At 37.5% G+C, this 24037-nt stretch overlaps 1 protein-coding gene across 1 annotated transcript in view; it reads left to right on the top strand.

The window, feature by feature from the left end:
* The window catches only part of pde6b (phosphodiesterase 6B, cGMP-specific, rod, beta), a 46837-nt gene extending 24129 nt beyond the window's left edge, over positions 1 to 22708 (top strand). Inside the window, exons 14-22 of the mRNA XM_051928657.1 lie at positions 65 to 174; positions 2243 to 2330; positions 3553 to 3653; positions 5568 to 5675; positions 7641 to 7704; positions 14372 to 14446; positions 20251 to 20334; positions 21928 to 22090; positions 22369 to 22708. Coding sequence (XP_051784617.1) covers positions 65 to 174; positions 2243 to 2330; positions 3553 to 3653; positions 5568 to 5675; positions 7641 to 7704; positions 14372 to 14446; positions 20251 to 20334; positions 21928 to 22090; positions 22369 to 22421 — 846 coding nt within the window. The 3' untranslated portion in view covers positions 22422 to 22708. The remainder of the gene's footprint in view (positions 1 to 64; positions 175 to 2242; positions 2331 to 3552; positions 3654 to 5567; positions 5676 to 7640; positions 7705 to 14371; positions 14447 to 20250; positions 20335 to 21927; positions 22091 to 22368) is intronic.
* The last annotated feature ends 1329 nt before the right edge of the window (positions 22709 to 24037 follow it).

Raw genomic sequence — 24037 nt, 5'->3', positions numbered from 1 at the left:
AGTTTTTTCAAATTGTGAAAACCTACCACCTAGTTTCGTAATACCAATTTTCTTTGTCTGCTAGACAGGACATCTAAAACAGTATTATACAGACTTAGAAGTGATGGCCATGATCACTGCGGCATTTTTGCATGATATTGATCATAGGGGAACCAACAACTTGTACCAGATGAAGTGAGTACACTTAAAGAATCTTTACAATCAACACTTTTCACAGAAAAATACCAAATTCTGATTGACATCAAGAAATAATTATTCTTGCAGTGAACTCTGCTTTATGTAGCCTGGAACAGAACAGTGTGAACATAAATACAGTACTTTCAGTGAAAAATGGAAATTGAAGAGTAACCATGGCTTTTGCTTGGGCTAGTATGTCAGTTATTGATTGAATGTAATAAACATAAGAGCATTCTAAGATCAAATGTACCTTTTGGCGCAGAGGTCAGTACTGTGTCCTCTTAAGTTTAGAGGTCTGTTTTCAATACTGGCCAGGTGACTGTTTGGAGTTAGCTAATTCTGCTGCTTCAGTGTGGATTCTCTTCACAGTACTCCACTTCTCGTCACATTGCAAAGTTTAAATATTAGACTGATTGTGCATTTTAAATTAATCATATGAGTAGTATCCCATCCAGAATTAATTCCTGCCATACACTGGATGCTACATGAATTAAGATATAGCTTCCCACAACCATAAAATGGAATAAGCAGGTTCTGAAAATCCATACATGAATAAATATTCATTTGAATTTGGTTTCCCCTAACAGAAAAATAGAAAGACATTTTCTTGTAAGCTAACATAAACCAGTTGTTTTGCCATCAGCTATTGTACAGAATTTTACTAAACATCTCTAGCAAAAATTGTATTGGTACATCATATGATAATTATGTATTCTCAGCATTGTCACAGACTGGACATGTTACAGCCTAAGTGGCTGAGCCAAAGAAAAGCATCAGTAGCTTGGAAGCAGTGGCGTAGCTAGGGGCGGGTGGAGGGTTGCGGTCCGCCCCGGGTGGCACATTTTTGGGGGCGGTATTATTGGCCAAAAGGCTCAGAACACTTCACGTGTAAGCAGCAGGGTTTGGAAAAATATCACTAATGAATGAAAAATTTTGAAGCATCCACAAATGCTTCAAAAATCATTTTCAGACGGTCCTTCTGTGACGGCATCAGACATGGCAGTTGATATTCATGAGGCAATAACAAAAATAAACAGAAACATTACACCGATAATAATTTCAAGGAAGATAAACAACTAATTCACAATGTATAATTTCGTTTCGTTAACAATCCGAATGTGTTCTTGCTCATCCCCACCTATCGCTTGTACACTACACCGGTTCTGGTTTTCACAGCGTAATTACGTATATTAAACTAATAATCAGAACACGGCTTATCAGTGCATCTATACTATATTATTGTCTAGTTGATGCTTATAAATAATTATATGTGAAAAAAATATTGTTGTTTCTCTGTATATAAATAAATATATGCAAAATGTATCTTAATTTTTCTCCATACGTCATTTTAATTTTCTATTTAAATAGGTTAACATATTCAGATACGTTGGAGGGCAGCAAATTGAAGCCCCGCCCCGCCCCGGGTGGCGCGAACCCGAGCTACGCCACTGCTTGGAAGTTCTATTTATTTATTATTTTGTAGGACATTTGGCCTAACTGCACTGTAGTAGGTGTGTACGTCATTTTCAAGGGCATGAAGAGTCAACACCTATCTAAGTCGTTCTATACTCAAGACAAGAGCAATTTGTCACAGATAATAACACAGAAAATAACAATATATTTAAGTAAAACTGCATAATTGTAAGATCTCCGTTTAAATATGAGAACTGTGTTAAATATCTTGTAATTAAAGGTATTCTTTTTGTTTATCTATAAATTTTATTGGCGACTCCAAAAGCTTAATGTTCATAAATTAGCAATTATTCATTTAGTACAGGCCTTGGAATCAAGGCAGGAACCAACCATGGGCAAGTTAAAGACAGTATGTTGCAGAGTAACAATAACAACTTTTCATGCTAAATATCTTGAAATGGCATTCAATAAATAATTTAAAAACATGTTCATAGTAGTAGTAGTATGTACATTGAGTAATATATTACATTTTCATTCATTCACTTTTTAAGTTAAAAAATACTACTGACTAGAATCAATATGCATGTTGAACAGTATCCATAATTGTTCATTGCATATTTAGAGTCACTATGTGTTTTTTTTATAATAACAGATCACAAAATCCACTTGCCAAACTTCATGGCTCATCCATCTTGGAGAGACACCATCTGGAATTTGGAAAATTTTTGCTTTCAGATGAGGTATTTTTATGAAAAATCAAGTGTAAATAATTTGATAATTAGTTAAATGAATTTAAAAAAAGCTTTACATAAAAGTGAATAAACTTGTAATTTTAAAAAAGCTTTATAAAAAAGTGAATACGCTTGGATGTTTCAGCATGAATGGTTATAAGGTCATATGGTGCAATTGTGTTTTTCTGTAATTATCTTATCTCTATTTGAACTCTCCAGTGTGAAAAAATGATTTCAGTCTACTGTAGATAAACAGTTTTATTACAGCTGAATAAGTTGGATAGTATATTAAGATAACTATAAAGAATCTTAACAAAATGTATACCATAGGACCTGCCATGGTAACTGGGCTGCTTATAAATACAAATATAATAACCAAAATAAAAAACAGCAGTTTTAATAAATCCTTATAAAGGCTAAATAAAACATGTCAGAGGTATTCTTACTTTGGGTAATTTTTGAGATATTTTGTGTCAATATTTGGAATCGATTGTTAGTTTGGGGCCATTTTGACTGTTATTTAGGGTCCTGGACATTTGCCTTCATTCTGAAGTCATTGTTAGGGCACTCGTAGTTGTCTTGTGTATGTCTTTTAATGGCATGACCCTGATTCCGCCATTGCTTTATTTCTGAGTGGTCTGTTTTGTTATGAATGAAAAGCATCTAGTATTTGAAAGTGACCAGAAAAAGAAAGAACAAAAACAGACAAAGGGTCAAAACCAGAAAGATCAAAAAAGCCAAAATCAAAGACAAAGTCAGACTCAAGAAACCAATAGCAAAGGTTGATACATAAGAGATTTAACATACATTAAGAATTTTCTGTATAACAATTCGGAAAGTGTTTTTCCTAACCATGGACTACATTTCTTTTTACAATCTGACCACAACAAGATAAAATAGCATACACATGATCATACAGTGTCAGTAGTAGGACTGAATCCACAACCTTAGGATTTGAAGTCTAAACTCCAAAGCCTATAGAATATTTGTGAATATTTGTTAGCACAAATTGTTGAGTTTTTTGCTTTAACCTGTTTTTCTGTAATTTCTTTCTTTTTTCTCCCAGTAGAAAGAACTTTCTTATAAATTTCTTTCTTTTGGTAGCGTATTAAAAAGGCCTCATTCTTTACACATCAAATATATATTTTTTTTTTTGCTTTCAAAAATCTGCTTCTGTCAGGGCTTCTTTGAGAAAAGGATGCATTTTAACTGTTTTTAATTTTCTTCACAGTCATTGAACATTTATCAAAACCTAAACAGAAGACAAATAGAACATGTCATTCATCTTATGGACATTGCCATTATTGCTACGGACCTGGCACTATACTTCAAGTGAGTAAAATTAAAATGTGCTCTATGTACATCATTTTAAAAATAAAAAATACTTTCTTGCAGGGGTTACAGATTTCAGGTAAATTTACAGACAACCTATTAGGACCTATTTAAAAGTTGAATAATGGATACTAATATATCCATTAAACAATTAAATAAGAACAAATTCTAAGTAAATGTAATTATTAATTTGAATTTCTATTGTTGAGAGATATATAGAAATTCATGAAACTGGTGTGGAAAGCAAGGATCGATCATTCTAGTTTTTATAAAGGAAAACATTGGACACTGCATATTGTAAGTCATATAAAATGGAAATGACCAAAATCAGTCATTCTGAAAAAAATGTGGAAGTAGAATGTATGTTTTTTGGCAGATTTTCTATGAAGTGTTCAGTTGTTCTCATATAAATGTTTTTCTTCCTTGGCTCTTTATATTGCCAGATGTTGCAACGATGACACAGTCACTGAGGAGCAACAACCTTGTTTTATTTATTTATTTTTAACCTCTATGATCAGCAAAGCATCTCCTCTAAGATAATGTTCAACATTCAGTCTTAGTTGGAATCCCTTCTATAGATTTTATGCTGTATAATATCGTCTTTATAAGAACTTGTTAATGCTATATGCTGTCTTTATGGCTTAGATGGCTGGGATTCTACAGGATATAACATCATTTACATAGAAATATTATAAGACTATTGAGTTGAACTACAGTCTAATGTTGGAAGACTGATGGAGTTAAATTATGGGATTAAGTGGTGTCACGACCGAAGTATTTACACATTTTAAGAGTTTAAGTAGGGCATATGCTAGGAGTTATTTTAAAATCAGTTCTAAATAAATAAGATTACATGGGGATGCAGAGAAGATGGTAAAGGACAAACTCTGTGCAAATGTTGGGAATCACTTATTCAAAAATGTATCTGCAGGTTTCAACTTGTAGTTGAAAATAGGACTTTGGGGACTTTCATATATTGGCCATATTTTAGAAGTAAACAGGAATTCACATGCTATGTGAAGCTGATTTAATGATTTGTATATATTTATGTTGTGGTGCCCGGATGGGGGTGGTACCCACCCAGGATGCCCAAGAAGACCGGAGGAGGGTTTGTGCCTCCTCCAGACCTCGAGGGGGCAACCGCCCTGGGGGCCACGGGTACAGAGCTGGGAGGCTTGACCCTGTAGGGGCCCGTGGTCACCGCCAGGGGGCACCCCAATCAATGGAGGACCCTGGACCTCAGCACTTCCGCCACACCAGGAAGTGCTGGGGAGAAGAGGAACAGGGACACCCAGAGTGCCTCCGGGGATACAGCCGGCACTTCCGCCACACAGGGGCATGTCGGTGGGAGATTGCCAGGGACGCACCTGGAGCACATCCGGGTGCTTATTTAAAGGGGCCGCCTACCTTAAGAGGAGGACATGAGTCGGGTGGAAGAAGGACAAGGTCTCTGGAGGAGAGAAGGAGGCGGTCTGAAGAAAAGAGAGAGAAGGCATTGTGTTGGCCTGGACTGAGGGGTATTGGGGTTGTGAGTAGTGAATTTGTGTAATGGAGACCCTAAATAAACGTGTGTGGGGTAAATCTAACGTGTCTGCCTGTCTGTGTCCGGGTCATATTCCACAATGTGTATACATTTGTTTATGTCTTTAAGTTTATATTTATGCCAGTAAGTGTTTTTATATTTATGCCACTTGTGTTTTTCACAGTTCTTGTATTTCAGTCATTTGGTTCAACATTTTAACAACATTTGAGGATGTTCCTATTTCTGCTGTTAGCTTATATTCTAACCATGTATTAATATCTTTCTGCAAAACTGGGATTTGCATTAGTTATTATCACTAACAGCTCACATTGTATAGTGCTGTAAAAAGCCTGTGTGCTTATTTATGCCAATATGTATCATTTATGTTACAGGAAACGAACAATGTTCCAGAAAATCGTTGACTTGTCTGAAACGTATGAAAATAGAAATGAGTGGGTCAGGTTTTTATCTGTGGAGACCACAAGGAAGGAAATTGTCATGTAAGTTAATTCATCTAGGAGGAAATGGCCTCTTCTGTAAAATGAACTTAGATGGTGCATCATATATCAGCAGTATTCAGCATAATTTTGTTACTGAGGAAAAAGAGTATTAAACTTTGGAGTGTGACCATGGGAAAAAAATGACCTAACAACAAATGCATCCTATTAGTAATCACCTTTGCCTTGGTAAATATTTAGTAAAGAATGACAATTGGTTAATCTTCTTTGCTTTTAAGAAGTTTAATTTGAAGGCGACTCACTGAAAAATTTAATAAAGAAATCACCGACCTTTTAGCAATAATGTCAATTCAGTGCCTTGGATGGTTTTAGCTCCGAAGATGCCTTATTCTCTCTAATTTTAAGTGCATGCTTAATTAAACTGAAAAGTAATCGTTGGCCTCTAATTTCAGCACAGGATGCTATGCTCAGCCACTGTGGTGTTTCCACTGTAATGCTACTTCTTGAAGTACTATGGCAGATTGTAACATTTTCTTGCTCTAAAGATGTATGTTCTTCATTAAAAAAAGATATTTCAGTAACACAAAAAAAACTTAACAAAATACTAGAAAGAGAGAGAAAAATCCTTGAAAACCACATTATGTTTTTAATATTATTTCTTACCATAGGTTTAGGTGGGGTGGGACCTGGGATTGAGAATTCAGAACATTTAACACCTTACACCTCCAACTAATTTTCTCAACAAAATGGACATCACTGATCAAACTATTGTCCCCTGCCCATTTCTTTTTTTTTTTTTTTTTGAGAAACAAAACATTATAACAGAACAGAATTCAGTAAAACAAATTAGAGTAACATACAAAAAGAGCTCAGCATTCTACACCCAACTGACAAAAAGCAATACAAAAGAGCCTAGTCTAAAATAGATATTAGTAGAATAAAAAAAAATAAGCACGGCCACAGTATACTATTAGTGAGTGCTTTCCAATTTCTGATTCTCATAAAAAAATTTGATTTCTTTGAGTTTGAGGCAGTATAGAAAATTTGCTTTCCCGTTGATTTATAGAAGGTGGATTTAGATTGTTCCAGTTCATCAAGACGGGTCTTTGTTCAAGCAGTTTGGTAATAGGATATTACAACTGATTTTGTGTAGCACACATTTATCCTATTTATTTTTCCTCTAAAATACTGTAGTTAAGGCATTATGAGTGATTTTAAATCTAAGGCCATGTAAGAGATAATATAATTGTTTTTTACCCAAAATGGTTTAAGTATAGGGCATTCCCATGACATGTGACCTAGTGAGGCAGGCATTTTATGACATTGCTTATAAGTCAGGTCTTCAACTGAGTAAAATTATTAGATAGTTTGAAACAAGACACAAAGGACTGATGAAAACAGTTTTGTTGAGTTAAAGTGTGCTTGACACATATTGAACTAGAATGTATTTTATAAGTGGTTGCATTACATTCCTCTTCTGTGATTTTATATGAAGTTCAATATCCCTTACTCTCTAATATCAGTGAAAGGTACAATAAATTCTTCAACATTTTTTGTACATTTAGGGAATTCTCTCTGAGTAACCCTAATCTTCCTGAACAGAAATTGACAATTTAAGCAATTTAAATAGTAGAAAAACTTGATAGTCTCTAGTAAGTTTCCATCTATCTGTCCAATATGTGAAACTGCTTGTGCAATACAGAATCACTGGAAATATTAAAGAAAACAACAGAGTTATAGAACATATAAAGGATGTCACTACCCTCATTAAAGGAGTGCAATCCACTAAGAAAAAAGACTCTGCTCTGCCCTTTCTTATATAGTTCCCCTGGTTTATTAGACCAGTGTAGCCTGTCATTGTTGCAGCGTACAACCTCCACATTCACTCCCTGATTAGTGATCAGATGAAGAGGTCACTTAGTGCAGCAAAAGTCAATAACAAACTCCTTGATTTTGCTGCTGAATTTATATTACAGTACAATATTGTATGTTATATCATTTCTTTAGGGCTATGATGATGACAGCTTGTGACTTATCTGCAATTACAAAGCCTTGGGAGGTCCAGAGTAAAGTAAGTAAATTGATATATTTAAAACCCATGAACTGTTTATTCTATGGATATACATTGTTGTGATAATCATATCAAAATAAATTAAAATTTTCAATGAAAATATTCATCTGTTTCAAAAGATTAAATAACTTTAAAGCTTTTGTTTAGTAATCATGCTTCAATATTGACTGCAGTAAATAAAATCTCTGAACAATAAATTATAAAAAAAACTCCACAAAAGTGTTTCCATATTTTATTCACCTTTACATTAAAATTAATAAATACAATGAACTTAAAGTGATTACATTAAGTGGTAATATGGCTTTAGAAGTTAGTGATGCGTGATCTGCAGTTCTGTAGTCAAAAGACTACAATAGGATGACAGCAGACCTTTCTGAAAACATGTTTCCACAATGTCATTATGGGTTATCGAGTGTAAATTGATAGACAGAAATGACATGTTTATCCTTTTTAAAATACAACACAATAAAGAGTTCAGAAGGTGAAGGGTTATAAATACTTTCTGAATCCACTGTATAACTTAGAGAAGCAAGGACATTGGGAGCCACTAGAAGGTGCTGTAGCCCTATAGCCAAAATGAGTAAGACTTTTTAGTACACTTATATATATATATATATATATATATATATATATATATATATATATATATATATATATATATATATATATATATATATATATATATACATATATACAGTCATGGTCGAAATTATCGGCACCCCTGGAATTTTCCCAGAAAATGCACCATTTCTCCCAGAAAATTAATGCAATTACAAGTGTTTTTGTATATACATGTTTATTTCCTTTATGTGCATTGGAACAACACAAAAAACAGAGAAAAAAACCAAATCTGACATCATGTCACACAGAACTCCAAAAATGGGCCGGACAAAATTATTGGCACCCTTTCAAAATTGTGGGTAAATTGTTTTATTTCAAGCATATGATGCTCGTTTGAACTCACCTGTGGCAAGAAACAGGTGCTGGCAATATAGCAATTACACCTGAAGCCAGTTAAAGTGGAGAAAAGTTGACTCAACCTTTCTGTTGTGTGTCTGAGTGTGCCACACTAAGCATGGAGAACAGAAAGAAGAGCAGAGAATTGTCTGAGGACTTGAGAACAAAAATTGTGGAAAAATATCAACAATCTCAAGACTACAAGTCCATCTCCAGAGATCTTCATGTTCCTTTGTCCACTGTGTGCAACATAATCAAGAAGTTCACAACACATGGCACTGTAGCTAATCTCCCTGGACGTGGACGGAAGAGAAAAATTGATAAAAGACTGCAACGAAGGATAGTCCAAATGGTGGATAAACAGCCCCAATCAACTTCAAAACATATTCAAGCTGTTCTGCAGACTCAGGGTGCAACAGTGTCAGCTCGAACTATCCGTCGACATCTGAACGAAATGAAACGCTATGGCAGGAGAGCCAGGAGGACTTCTCTGCTGACACAGAAACATAAAAAAGCCAGACTGGAGTTTGCCAAAATGTACTTGAGGAAGCCAAAATCCTTCTGGGCGAACATCTTGTGGACAGATGAGACCAAGGTAGAGCTTTTTTTGGTAAAGCTCATCATTCTACTGTTTACAGAAAATGGAATGAGGCCAACGAAGAAAAGAACACAGTACTTACAGTCAAACATGGTGGAGGTTCTAAGATGTTTTTGGGATGTTTTGCTGCTTCTGGCACTGGATGCCTTGACTGTGTGCAAGGCATCATGAAATCTGAAGACTACCAAAAGATGCTGGGGCGCAATGTAGGGCCCAGTGTCAGAAAGCTGGGTCTGCGTCAGAGGTCATGGGTGTTCTAGCAGGACAATGACCCCAAACATACCTCTAAAAGCACTCAGAAATGGTTGAAGACAAAGCGCTGGAGAGTTCTGAAGTGGCCAGCAATGAGTCCAGATCTAAATCCGATTGAACACTTATGGAGAGATCTCAAAATTGCTGTTGGGAGAAGGCACCCTTCAAATCTGAGAAACCTTGAGCAGTTTGCAAAAGAAGAGTGGTCGGAAATTCCAGTTGAGAGGTGTAACAAGCTTGTTGATGGTTATAGGAAGCGTTTGATTTCAGTTAATTTTTCCAAAGGGCGTGCAACCAAATATTAAGTAGAGGGTGCCAATAATTTTGTCCAGCCCGGTTTTTGAGTTTTGTGTGAAATGATGTCAGATTTGGCTTTTTTTTTCTGTTTTTTTGTGTTGTTCCAATGCACATAAAGGAAATAAACATGTGAATACCAAAACATTTTTCAAGGAAAATTCCAGGGGTGCCGATAATTTCGGTGATGGCTGTATATGTGTATATGTATATGTGTATATATATATGTGTGTGTGTGTGTGTGTGTGTGTGTGTGAGTTATTTAAAGAGAGGCTGCTTAATAATAACTTAGGATGTGATGGGGCTTGAAACCCATAAAAGTAAGCCCGGAGTGGCAGCAGACTATATTACACTTCCTTAGCATTTTCAGTGCTCTGTTGTGTCCTTTTTATGCAGGCTGTTTTCTTTAACTTTTGATACACCTAAGTTGACACTGTATAATACCCTAACCTTTGTTTTGCTAAGAGTGACTCTTTTCCCACCTCTTCTGTACACAATTGGAAAGCTCATACTGGGTCTAACTATTTATTTGACAGAGTGCTACTAGTTAACAATAAAGACCTATAAAAGCAATTTTTGTTTTTCAAATTTTTAGGCTGTCTGACTATAGATCTCGTAGCAGGTACACGCTAGTGTATTTACTTAGAGAAGTTGCACCTTACTATATCGAAAAACTGTTTCTATTGCTTACCACAGGTATTATCAGGGTTTAAATATGTCAGTTTCTTAATAGTTTCTACTTTCTTCTATGCAAGATTTCAGTTTATAATTGTATAAGTGGTTTAATTAGTATTTTTTGTATAAGGACAGCACAAGCAAGTGACAAAGAACTAAAAATTATGAAATAGGAATTATAATATAATATATATTATTATTATATCAGCAAAAAACAGACGATGAGCTATAGGTAATTTTTAGAAGCATTTATAGGTTTTCTTATGCATTCTTCATTCTGTAGCTCACACTATATTTATTATTTTTTGCTTATCTTTCAATAGATTTAAATATAACCAGTAATGTAGGCGATTGTAATAAAACAATGCACATTTAGAATATAATAAGAAATGTAGTGGTTAAGATGCATATAGCATCTTACCAATGATTTAATTCTGATTTGAAATATGCAGGCCATTAAATGTTTATTAGTGTACAGACCAAATTAATTTTAAGTAATTATTTTTAATTGATGAATCTGTCCTGGGTATGACGTTAAACTGCATCCAGCCCTGCAAGCAGTCCTCCAACTTGCAGGGAAAACTTGGGGGTTGGTGGTAGGATTGGCACTTCAGCCACCATAAAAACTTCACGCAGCTCCGCAACAGCAGACCTGACTCCTTTCTGCTCTCCATGGGAGTAACTCTGCTGCAGCCACCCTTAGGAGGACTGCTTGAATTATGAAGAAGAAAGGGGAAAGCCCTTGGGAGCCTCATCCCCAGAAGAGTCAAAGCTGTTGGAGAGCCAATGGGGTTAGGCCTGTTGAGGATCGGAACTGGTGTGGTGCTGAGGCATTGCCCACCATTTTCGTTGACTTTGCAAAATGTCAGGGGCTGCAGATTGCTGGATCCTGGTTCCAGTGCCCTGAACTGCTAATTGGACTTGGTACTCCAATACTGGTGGTTCAGTGAAGAAGATTGATCACATCCTTGTGAGCAGATGTTAGAGGCTCCTACAGAACTGCAGTTTCTACGGAAGTGCCCAGTTTGTGAATTCTGACCACAGACTTGTTGTTGCTACTCTGAAGATCCAGCTTAGGTCCAGTAGGCTACCATCTACTAGGAGAATGAGGGAGGACCTGGCCAGACTTCAAGATCAGGCTGTTTCTAATTAGTTTGCACACAGTTTGTGTGAGGAACTTGTGGACTTGGGTGCAACTTCTGAATCTAATGTGATGTGGGAGACCTTCCGTGACAAGATCCTGAATGTAGTTCAGGGTTGTGTTGGTGTTACCAGTGAAGGAGGTTTTTCATCTTGCAGGGCACCCTGGTTATCATCAAGAGGAGTCATAGCACATGGCTTGTTGGCAACTCTGGTCTGTACCGGGAACTGAGAAGGATGGCTGTGAGGGCTCTAGGAGCAGATAAGGAGGCATTTGTTACAGGAATCTGTGAACAAGTGACACACCGTCTATAATCTGGTGACCCAAGTCCTGCTTACAGAGGAATTGGAAGCATTATGCAGATCCAAATCTTTTCCTCAAAGAGCTGCAGTCAGGACGGGTGATGAAACGGTCCTTGAGGATGACACTGCAATTGTGACCTGCTGGTCAAGCTACTTTGAGCAACTGTTTAAAGCTGATCCTACAGCTTGGATGTAGGACATCTCTGGGTCCACGTTTCTTGAGGCTGATCCTCCAATTAGCTGTGAACCACCGAGACACACTGAGATTGCACAGTTGGTGAACCAGCTGAAGGTAGGAAAGACTACAGGGATTTGTGGTTTTTGGGGTGAACTTCTCCGGGCTGGTGGTAAGCCTGTCCTCCTGGCATTGCAAGCAATCTTTGCCTCCTTTTGGGAGACGGGCATCATCCCAACTGACTGGAACATGGGACTTGTCCCTATCTGGAAAAGGAAAGGCGATTGCCTGGATTGTGGCAACTACAGGGGGCTCTCAATGACAATGCTCTCAGTGCTGGGTAAAGTCCTTGCTAGGGTCATCCTTAATGGGATCCGCGATCACTTGCTCACCTACCAGTGGCTGGAACAGTTTAGTTTTATGCCTAAGAAGTCTACCATTGACCGCATCATGGCATTGAGGGTTCTCATGGAGAGTAAACACGAATATTGGCAAAGTTTCTTTGCAGCCTTTGTTGACTTTCGTACAGCGTTTGACTCAGTTGATCAAGCTGCCCTGTGGAACATCCTGAGATTTTGTGGGGTCCCCCCAAAGTTGCTGGATATCAAGGCTGGCCTGTACACTGGTACTGTGAGTGCTGTGCAGAGTGGAGGCAGATCCTCTGCGTTTTTTCCCAGTTGATTCTGGGGTTTGTCAGTGGTGTGTTCTTGGTCCTACTCTGTTCTATGCTTGCATGGACTGGGTGTTAGGCAGGGTCATGGGTTATCTGTTGATGAAGAAAGATCACTGATCTTGACTTTGCCAACAATGCTGTGATCTTCTTGGAGTCAATAGAGGCTCTGATCAGGGCTCTTGACAGACTGAGCGAGGAGTCTGAGTTTCTGGGCATGCAAATGTCCTGGATAAAAACCAAGATCCAAGCACAGCCATTAGCAGTGTGTCTGTCTGCGGAGAGGATGTCAACCTCATCGAGAGGTTTTCTTATGTTGGCAGGGACATTCCTGTTTTGCTATATGGTTGTGAGACATGGACGCTATCCAGTGACCTGAAATGAAGACTGGACTCCTTCGGTACTGTGTCTCTGCAGAGAATCCTTGGGCACTGCTGATTTGACTTTGTGTTAAATGAGTGGTTGCTCATGGAGTCCCGAATGAGGCACATTACCTGCATTGTGAGGAAGCATCAGTTATGGCACTACAGCCATGTGGTGCAATTCCCCGAGGGTGATATGGCTCACAAGATACCCATTGTTGACGACCCGAGTGCCTGGACCAGGCCAGTGGGACATCCATGTAACACCTGGCTGTACTTCAATATCTGGCTAGTATAAATGGTAGCTATCAGAAGTAAGTAACTGGAAATCCTCAAAAAGTAATCATTTTTGAGTATGAGTATGAAAAAGAACTTGGATAAAACAGATGTGAACTAGCATGTTTGGTTCTAGAGTTTATTGAGGATACTGGCACCCAAATAGGCAGACAAGACACTTTTTTTCCAGAATCATGACCAGGAAGTTTCAAAACATCAAGAAAAGTGAAAAAACTATAGGTAAAATTTTCGGCCTCCTTTCATGATTTCAAGACTTTGGCCTATGCCAATGGCTTTGGCTAAAGCCAAACAATGACAGAATGCCACATGATGGTGTCATCAAATACAGTAACTTAATTTCAGTAGTAAACCACAATATGCTATAAAATATCCAATTCTTTTACTGTAGCAATGTGAGAACAGTAGACATAGTGTCACTACCATACTGCACACCGATCAGGATCAAGTATGGCTAATTTTAACTGGGTGTGCCAGCACAGACTGACTCTGTACATCCATTTTTCACTCCAGGATATCTGTTTAGAACTATGTGTAGGATTCAGGAGAAATATACATTCATAAGTTAACCTAACATGCATGTCTTTGAAATGTGACAGGAAATCAGAACAGATAAAACTGCACGGGAGATGTGAAAACTGCACACAAATTGCCTGGTTGGTTGGGAATCAAGCCCAGGTCCCAGGAACCATAAGTTAGCAGTCATAATAATTTTGCCAACATGCTGCTGCTGCTGATTTAATTGTTCCACTGTGAAAATAAATGTCTTTTGTTATTATTCATTCTTTCTTGATTTCTCAGTAGTCAACAGAGGATCGCTGCACAGAGCAGAGCTACAGTATGTTAGCTAAGGTTCAACCTAATTGGCCAAGTGGGGCCAGCTGTTTTTTTATGTTTATGTTTGTGATCCATGATAATCAAATATAAACAATAACTTTACTTTGCAGGTGGCTCTTTCTGTAGCAGCAGAATTCTGGGAGCAGGGTGACCTGGAGAGAACTGTTTTGCAGCAGAATCCTATTGTGAGTAATCTGCTTTACTATTGTGAGTAATGTGCTTTACTGTATTGTGTAAGGTCTGTTTTACCACTGTGGTAAACTCCATTTATTTTTATATAGCAGTTCAACTTAGCAGATAGGCTTAGAGTGCTTGATATAAATAGACTAGCAAAATACCCGTGCTTCGCAGCGGAGAAGTAGTGTGTTAAAGAGGTTATGAAAAAGTAAAGGAAACATTTTAAAAATAACGTAACATGATTGTCAATGTAATTGTGTTGTCATTGTTATGAGTGTTGCTGTCATATATATATACATATACACATATACACACACATATACACACATATACAGATATATTATATATACATATACACATATATTTTTTATATATATATTTTTTATATATATATATATATATATATATATATATATACATACACATACACACATACATACATACATACATATACACACATAGATGCACTTACAATAACATAGAAATCAATATAAACAACATTAACATCATTATCATATGAGAATATGAAGTAATATATAAGAAGCACATTTCATATAAATATAAATTATTAAACAGTAAAATCTTCTTCTATAATTTGCTACCGTGGCTTTTCGTTGGTCTGTCCAGGATTTTAAATCACCTGTAGCTTGCAAACCGTTTCACCTATTGACTTGAAATCTGGTACACATATAATACATCACGTCTGCTATCCGCTTTATGGGTGATGATTGTATTACTCTTTTTATGTTTATTTTATTTTAGAATCAACTCCTATCTGCGCACACCAGGGCGGCCGTGGGCAGATGCGTATGGTGTATTCACTCCATGTTATCGTGCATTGCGCTGTCACTGGTATTTTGATAAAAGAATTTGAACAATATATAAGAAGCGTATAAATTATTAAACAGTAAAACATTAACATTTAAGAAGTAAAGTTACATTGAGTACTACTGCAGTGCCTTCGGGTATACCTCATTTTTTGTTTGCCCATTACATGCTTAAATGTATACATTTTTTGGTGTACCTACCCGAGAACACGCGACATATAACCGAGCGTGGGAGAAGCATGGATTTTAAACACGCGTTGAGTTCATCTGCTGGTCTCCCTCGTGGAATAACTGGTAATGTTTGACTAAAATGTACAGCGAGTAAAACGACATTACCTCCTTTTTTTTTTTTTACGATCTCTGAGATCTTGCTTTTTTCGGTTCAAGGCTTCATAAGCTCTTTTATGTGCCATGGTGTACTTAATAAGTACTAATTATCCCAAACCATCATCTTTGAATGTTGCAAGACTTTCGCCTTGTATGTAGATCGGGGTAATTACATTCATTGCATTCCTAGTCTGAATCACAATCTGATTGTATGGGTGGTTACCTGGCACTGTAGGGTTGCCACCCGTCCTTTAAAATACGGAATCGTGCCGCGTTTGAGAATAAAATTGTGCGTCCCGTTTTGAATCAATACTGGACGGGATTTATCCCGTATTTTTTTTATCATTTTTTTTTTAAAGCAGTGTGTCATGCAAATCATCCCACACGCATTTTATGAAGATGCCTCCTTTCCTACTTTTGATTGGGTAATACTTGATGTCATCGTTAGTTTGATTGGTCTTTTTAACTGTCCAGTGAGGAGGGCGTGTCTTTTAAGTAGAGTCTGCAAAGTGTTGGCACTGAGATGTGGCGTCAGCGCCATAGTTGAAGCCCCTAACGTTGCGGTCAGCAAGTCGGCTAACATCCGCCATGTGCCGTCTTTCAGTTGCGAGAAGCAGATCATAGAATGGTTGAAACTGTTGCCCCAAACGTTGCGCCACGGCGTGTGGTTCGTTTATACCTCGTGTCTTCTCATTAAACTTTTATCTCGCGAATATGTTATTGCAATCCGCAGCGGGAGCATTTCTATAAACTTAATTTAAACTTACGTTTTACACCGTGCTTTGTTTCCCTTATGAACATGCTTGTATGCTACACTCGCTCCGTTCTCAATTGTTTAATTAATTTTTTGCTCTTCGCTGTTTGCGGCTGTTCCTCCATTTCCCCCTACTTCGTTCTTTTATCTCGCGAATATGTTATTGCAATCCTTAACGGGAGCGTTTCAATAAACTGATTGAAAATAGTTTTGCATTTACCTTTTTAGTAAAAGGCGAGCTTTTAAGCCTGAGAAATCACCCCGTAAATGCACACGTTTAATTGCACATGTGTTAATATGTATGGTTACACAGTATTAAAAGACAGTGAACAACGTCAGTTACCTTTGTTCCCGCGTTTGATAAAAGGTGAGCTTTTAAGCCTGAGAAATCACCCCGTAAATGCACACGTTTAATTGCACATGTGTTAATATGTATGCTTACACAGTATTAAAAGACAGTCAAAAATTAACGTCATTTACCTTCGTTCCCGCGTGTGACTCGTGCTGTAAATCTCTTCCTTGTTTTTAGTTCACGTGATTACGTAGGAGGCGTGATGACGCGATACGTGACTCCGCCTCCTCCATTACAGTGTATGGACAAAAAATATGTTCCAGTTATGACCATTACGCTTTGAATTTCGAAATGAAACCTGCCTAACTTTTGTAAGTAAGCTGTAAGGAATGAGCCTGCCAAATTTCAGCCTTCCACCTACACGGGAAGTTGGAGAATTAGTGATGAGTCAGTCAGTCAGTGAGTGAGTCAGTCAGTGAGGGCTTTGCCTTTTATTATTATAGATTAACACAATCACAAGGTTCATCCTTTCTAACAACATTTACATTTATTTACTAAGCAGACACTTTTATCAAAAGCAACGTACAAAAGAGGTCAGCATAATCAACTAGACATCAGTATGTGGAACTGCGTAGAAACAAGTGTTACCGTTCAAGGTTACAAAATTGATCATTAAAAGTGAACATCTCAAACAAAATACAAGCAATTCCTAGGTTACAAAACATAATAGTAAGGGCAGTTAGACAGAAATTCACCAAAGGGCTTCTTTCTCATCACCCTGCCATACAAATGTTCTTTGTGCAAATTGCGCTGAATAGTAGAATGATGTACAGATACACCATCTGCAGCAAGATGTTCTTGCAGGTCTTTGGAGGTGATCTGTGGGTTGTCTGTAGCCATTCTCACAATCCTGAGCATATGCCGCTCCTGTATTTTTCTTGGCCTGTCAGACCTGCTGGGTTTAACAGCAACTGTGCCTGTGGCCTTCCATTTCCTGATTCCATTCCTTACAGTTGAAACTGACACTTTAAACCTCTGAGATAATTTTTTGTAGCCTTCCCCTAAACCATGATACTGAACAATCTTTGTTTTCAGATCTTTGGAGAGTTGCTTTGAGGATCCCATGCTGTCACTCTTCAGAGGAGAATCAAAGGGAAGGAAACACAACTTGCAATTGACCACCTTAAATACAGTGCATCCAGAAAGTATTCACGGCGCATCACTTTTTCCACATTTTCTTATGTTACAGCCTTATTCCAAAATGGATTAAATTCATTTTTTTCCTCAGAATTCTACACACAACGCCCCATAATGACAACGTGAAAAAAATTTACTTGAGATTTTTGCAAATTTATTAAAAATAAAAAAATTGAGAAAGCACATGTACATAAGTATTCACAGCCTTTGCCATGAAGCTCAAAATTGAGCTCAGGTGCATCCTGTTTCCCCTGATCATCCTTGAGATGTTTCTGCAGATTAATTAGAGTCCACCTGTGGTAAATTCAGTTGATTGGACAAGATTTGGAAAGGCACACACCTGTCTATATAAGGTCCCACAGTTGACAGTTCATGTCAGAGCACAAACCAAACATGAAGTCAAACGAATTGTCTGTAGACCTCCGAGACAGGATTGTCTCGAGGCACAACTCTGGGGAAGGTTACAGAGAAATTTCTGCTGCTTTGAAGGTCCCAATGAGCACAGTGGCCTCCATCATCCGTAAGTGGAAGAAGTTCGAAACCACCAGGGCTCTTCCTAGAGCTGGCCGGCCATCTAAACTGAGCGATCGAGGCAGATGGGTCTTAGTCAAGGAGGTGACCAAGAACCCGATGGTCACTCTGTCAGAGCTCCAGAGGTCCTCTGTTGAGAGAGCAGAACCTTCCAGAAGGACAACCATCTCTGCAGCAATCCACCAATCAGGCCTGTATGGTAGAGTGGCCAGACGGAAGCCACTCCTTAGTAAAAGTCACATGGCAGACCGCCTGGAGTTTGCCAAAAGGCACCTGAAGGACTCTCAGACCATGAGAAAGAAAATTCTCTGGTCTGATGAGACAAAGATTGAACTCTTTGGTGTGAATGCCAGGCGTCACGTTTGGAGGAAACCAGGTACCATCCCTACAGTGAAGCATGGTGGTGGCAGCATCATGCTGTGGGGATGTTTTTCAGCAGCAGGGACTGGGAGACTAGTCAGGATAAAGGGAAAGATGACTGCAGCAATGTACAGAGACATCCTGAATGAAAACCTGCTCCAGAGCGCTCTTGACCTCAGATTGGGGCGACGGTTCATCTTTCAGCAGGACAATGACCCTAAGAACACAGCCAAGATATCAAAGGAGTGGCTTCAGGACAACTCTGTGAATGTCCTTGAGTGGCCCAGACTTGAATCTGATTGAACATCTCTGGAGAGATCTTAAAATGGCTGTGCACCGATGCTTCCCATCCAACCTGATGGAGCTTGAGAGGTGCTGCAAAGAGGAATGGGCGAAACTGGCCAAGGATAGGTGAACCAAGCTTGTGGCATCATATTAAACAAGACTTGAGGCTGTAATTGCTGCCAAAGGTGCATCGACAAAGTATTGAGCAAAGGCTGTGAATACTTATGTACATGTGATTTCTAAGTTTTTTTATTTTTAATAAATTTGCAAAAACCTCAAGTAAACTTTTTTCATGTTGTCATTATGGGGTATTGTGTGTAGAATTCTGAGGAAAAAAATTAATTGAATCCATTTTGGAATAAGACTGTAACATAACAAAATGTACAAAAAGTGATGCGCTGTGAATACTTTCCGGATACACTGTACCTTTTCTCATAATTGGACACACCTGTCTATGAAGTTCAAGGCTTAACGAGTGAATCCAACCAATTTGGTATTACAAGTAATCAGTATTGAGCAGTGACATGCATTCAAATCAGTAAAATTACAAGGGGACACACATTTTTGCACAGCCAGTTTTTCACATTTGATTTAATTTCATACAACTAAATACTGCTTCACTAAAAATCTTTGTTAGGAAAACACCGCAGTACTCAGATGTTCCTAAGAAATGAAAGACATACCACTGTTATCTTTTTTGTTGAAAGTAGAATAAATTATTATGCAGGCAGAGAGGGGTTCCCAAACATTTTCATATGACTGTATACAAAGCTTCAGGGATTTCTATCTTTTTTAAGTACATATATTTTAAGTGAAAAGCACTAACCTGTATCACACCATACTCTGTGGTTATTTAATTATCTTTTAAACTGAGCTCCACAACCCCTACCCCTTTGCAATGGTACCAAAATAATAACAGTGTCAGACTTGTGACAATAATTTTTATCTAGAGAAGGTATTTTTTAATGAACACTAGACAATTTCTATACATTAAAGTGAACCAGACTTTGCACGAATGATCAGTCTGTTATGGTGGTGAAAGTTCCATTTTCACCAGTATATTTTATACATAAAGCAATTTTGCTTCTAAAATGTAGCTTTTTTCTACTTAATATATATCTATGATCTTTATGTATAAGGATTTTCACATTACTTTTTTCTAATAAAGAATAATTGTTGATGTCTGTGCTATCCTTGTATGCCATAAGTTGGTATATGTATTCTTTTTTTTTTTTCTAGCCCATGATGGACAGAAACAAAGCAGCAGAACTTCCAAAGCTCCAGTGTGGCTTCATTGATTTTGTCTGCTCATTTGTGTACAAGGTAGCAGAATATGAGTGCTACAGTAGAATGCATTATAATTTACATTCTGTTTTATATTTTAGAGCATTAGGTTAACATGCAGGTAGGTCTGCTTGTAGCAAGTTTACAGATTTAGCTACGGGATGTAATGGCTGTAGTCTGGCTATGGTTACTGTAATAAACAAATTAGCAAAAGTTAAGGAAATGGACGAATAGATTCAATAACTATTTTTACTGTCTCTTGAACTTTGTTCTATCCATCCATTATCCAACCCACTATATCCTAACTACAGGGTCACGGGGGTCTGCTGGAGCCAATCCCAGCCAACACAGGGTGCAACGCAGGAAACAAACCCCAGGCAGGACACCAGCCCACCGCAGGGCATACACACACACACCAAGCACACACTAGGATTGCCAATGCACCTAACCTGCATGCCTTTGGACTGTGGGAGGAAACCGGAGCACCTGGAAGAAACCCACGCAGACAAGGGGAGAACATGCAAACTCCACGCAGGGAGGACCCGAGAAGCGAACCCAGGTCTCCTTACTGCGAGGCAGCTGCGCTACCACTGCGCCACCTACTTTGTTCTAATAAACCCCAAACTTTTCAAATATTTTATATCAATTGAATGTTATGTTTTTTTATTTGTATTTTGCTCAAAAAGTGCACTTTACATTATAATATAGGTCTGTGCAGAAGAATTTAATTAAGTAACAACTGGCCCAGTCCACAGTAAATCATGAACTATTTACTGGACTAGCACTTAAATCTAAGTAAGTGACATCTGATTGACAGGATCCTGCAGTGTAACTTCAGTCCACAGTACCTACAAAGTCACTTGTGACATGTTCACTCAAGGGCTTCAATTCTCAACACACCCATTCCAAGGTGTTGGTTGCCAGTACTAATAAAATACATTGCATCAACAGATGGGGTATACAGCAGACACTATAACCTAGTAAAGGAAACTTTAAATAAAACTGATAGGATATAAAAAGGCTGAAAAGAAGTGCTAACTAATCCTACTGGAACCCAGTGACGGTCAAACAGATGGAAATGGCTGATGATCTGACCAGAGAGGTCTCAAACTTGGACCCTCTTTATACCTGTTAATTAAATTTGTTATGTATTTATATGATTTATTCCCGCTCTCATTTTGCAACACTGTTGATCTGCAGAATGTTTAATGGGCTTGAATGAAAAGAGTACTCCACCTATAATCCATATATTTTCTATATTTTTTTCTTTTTTCGTTTATTAAGATAAAGTATCAGTTTATCTCATACCTCAATTACATGGCTTGTGGTGTGGGATTCACAACAGCAGTGCTTACATTTGCAATGTACCCTCGGTTGGAATGAAAAATGGAATGCATTACAAAATACTGTACATTCCAATAGATGGTGCATTGCAAATGTTAAAGCTGAACACATCTAACCAAGTGTAACTGCCAGATGGACAGAAATCAACTTATATAGGAAGCAAAAACTGTGTTGTCCAGTGTTTCTAGTTTTACTTCTATGTTTATGTTAGTAATATATACTAGAAAAAAGCAAATATTTTATTTACTTTTTGCATGTGACTTTATAATTATTTTTCACCATCCACAGGAATTTTCTCGCTTCCATGAGCAGATCCAGCCAATGTATGATGGCCTGCAGAATAACAGAAAAGAGTGGAAGGCACTGGCTGATGAATATGATGCAAAAATGAAGGCAATTGAAGAAGAAAAACAAAAAAGGGAGATGGAACTAGCTGCTGCAAAGGCAAAAGGTCAGGGTGGCTTGTTCACTAATGTTTTATTTTTGCAAACTCACTTTACTCACTATATACTTAGGACAGGTAAGTTCTTGTCTCTTGACTTTTAAAAGGACACTGGCTATTGTGTGTCAATCAGTTTAATAATCTGCACAGTATAAAATAGAGCTGTGTGTGATGGCTGCAGCCAGCACAGTACTACTTACCATAAGCAAGAATACCAACAATAAATTTAACTGAATTCACCTGCACTTTTTACTAATCAGTTTTTGTGATTTTATTTATTTCCACAGCCAAGGGACAAGAAGGTGGAGGCTCAACATCTAAAACGTGCTCAATTTGCTAACCATAAATCCCCATAACCTACCTGTCTTTATTAGAATTTGATTTTTGTTCTCTTCGCTATTTACACCAAATCATGAAAGAATTAATATTTCTAAAACCAGAAAAATGATAGACATCTACTCATGATCAAGAGAAAATAATCCCGATTACCACTACATGTCAGATTTAAGAATATATGATTCAGAACAACCTATGTAAGTATTTTCTCCTTTTGAGTTGTCCATATCCATCGCAGTAAGAGGGCTCACCTCCATCCTCACTAGGATACTTTTAGATCAAACATAGGCTTAGCAAGTGTGTGGACTTGACAGCTGCTGGAAACAACCAAAAAGAAAACAGACTTTTATCTACTGTATACCAAGTTTCCTTCTTCAGACAGGTGGCTAAGTGGGAACGTGTTTATTGAATGAAATACCCAACGTCTATTAAAAAAGACAAACATAGGGCCTTGACCAAATAAGACAATGTCTTCATAATTCTCACTGCCTGAAGCTCCTTTTCATTGAATTGATCTCAATTACAGTTGTAGAAATCAATGTTTGAGTAGTGGCGTTATTTATTGTAATGTATGATACAAAAAACTTAAAGGTTTATAGTCGCAGTCTGTCATCTTTAATTTGTATTTATTTCAGAACTGAACTAAACTCTTCAGGACAACTTAATTACTACAATTGTCTCTCCCTCTCTCGGACTTTGTTGGTTGATGAGAATTTGTTGTATCTTATATGACGATTTCTTTCTTGATAATTGAGTGCATGAGGCCAGTATGCTTGCATGTTTGTATAATGCCATGTTAGAAACCCTTTTTGCTGGGTTGGTGTTATTGTTATGTCACATAATATACTGTCCATGTTTACATTCATATTAAAACTATGTAAATTCAGAAAAATAGAGTTGTACATAAGTGCATTAAGTCATGTTAAATGATTTATTAAAATGCTCAAGCCACACAATTATTTAAAAGAAAACTTATCAGCTTGGTATTACCAACTAAGAACTGTCAAAAATAATTGAAATATACTTTTCATTGTTCATACTGTATGTAAAGAAAAACACTCAGAAAATGTAATCCAATGGGAAATGTTTAATGGACATTGAAATAAACTGATGCCCTGTACACAGCTCTTTTCGTCCTTGTCACCAGTGCTGACGTGATAGACTCTGGTTTGGCTTAAAAGGATTTGACAATATACTGTGTTATGCAAAAGTTTGGACAGCCTTGAGAAAAGTACACGTTTTCTTGATTTTTGAAGTGAAAAGTATTACATACAATTCTGCAACAAACAGACATTTAAACACAAGTCTTTCATCAACTGTTAAGGCATGGTTACATTTTATTCCATGAGTGGAAGGGTGCCCACACTTTTGCTCAAGTCATAATTACTGTGTTATTCTTTTTTTTTTTTTCTATGTTTAATGAAATTCACCACCTACTGAAGTGTAAAATACAATGCATTTTACTATTGTATGCATTACAAAATGGCATGTCACAAATCTTAACCCTGAAAAAGGCTTATGTTTAGGTTTCTATTTTGTTATTTATATGTAAATATGACTAAATAATAATTTAACAAATTACACATACTGGATGTGAAAAACTAATTACTGGAACAACTG

This window comes from Erpetoichthys calabaricus, chromosome 5, assembly GCF_900747795.2.
Source record: "Erpetoichthys calabaricus chromosome 5, fErpCal1.3, whole genome shotgun sequence".
Taxonomy (NCBI): Eukaryota; Metazoa; Chordata; class Cladistia; order Polypteriformes; family Polypteridae; genus Erpetoichthys; species Erpetoichthys calabaricus.
This window is presented reverse-complemented; position numbering and strand designations above follow the sequence as displayed.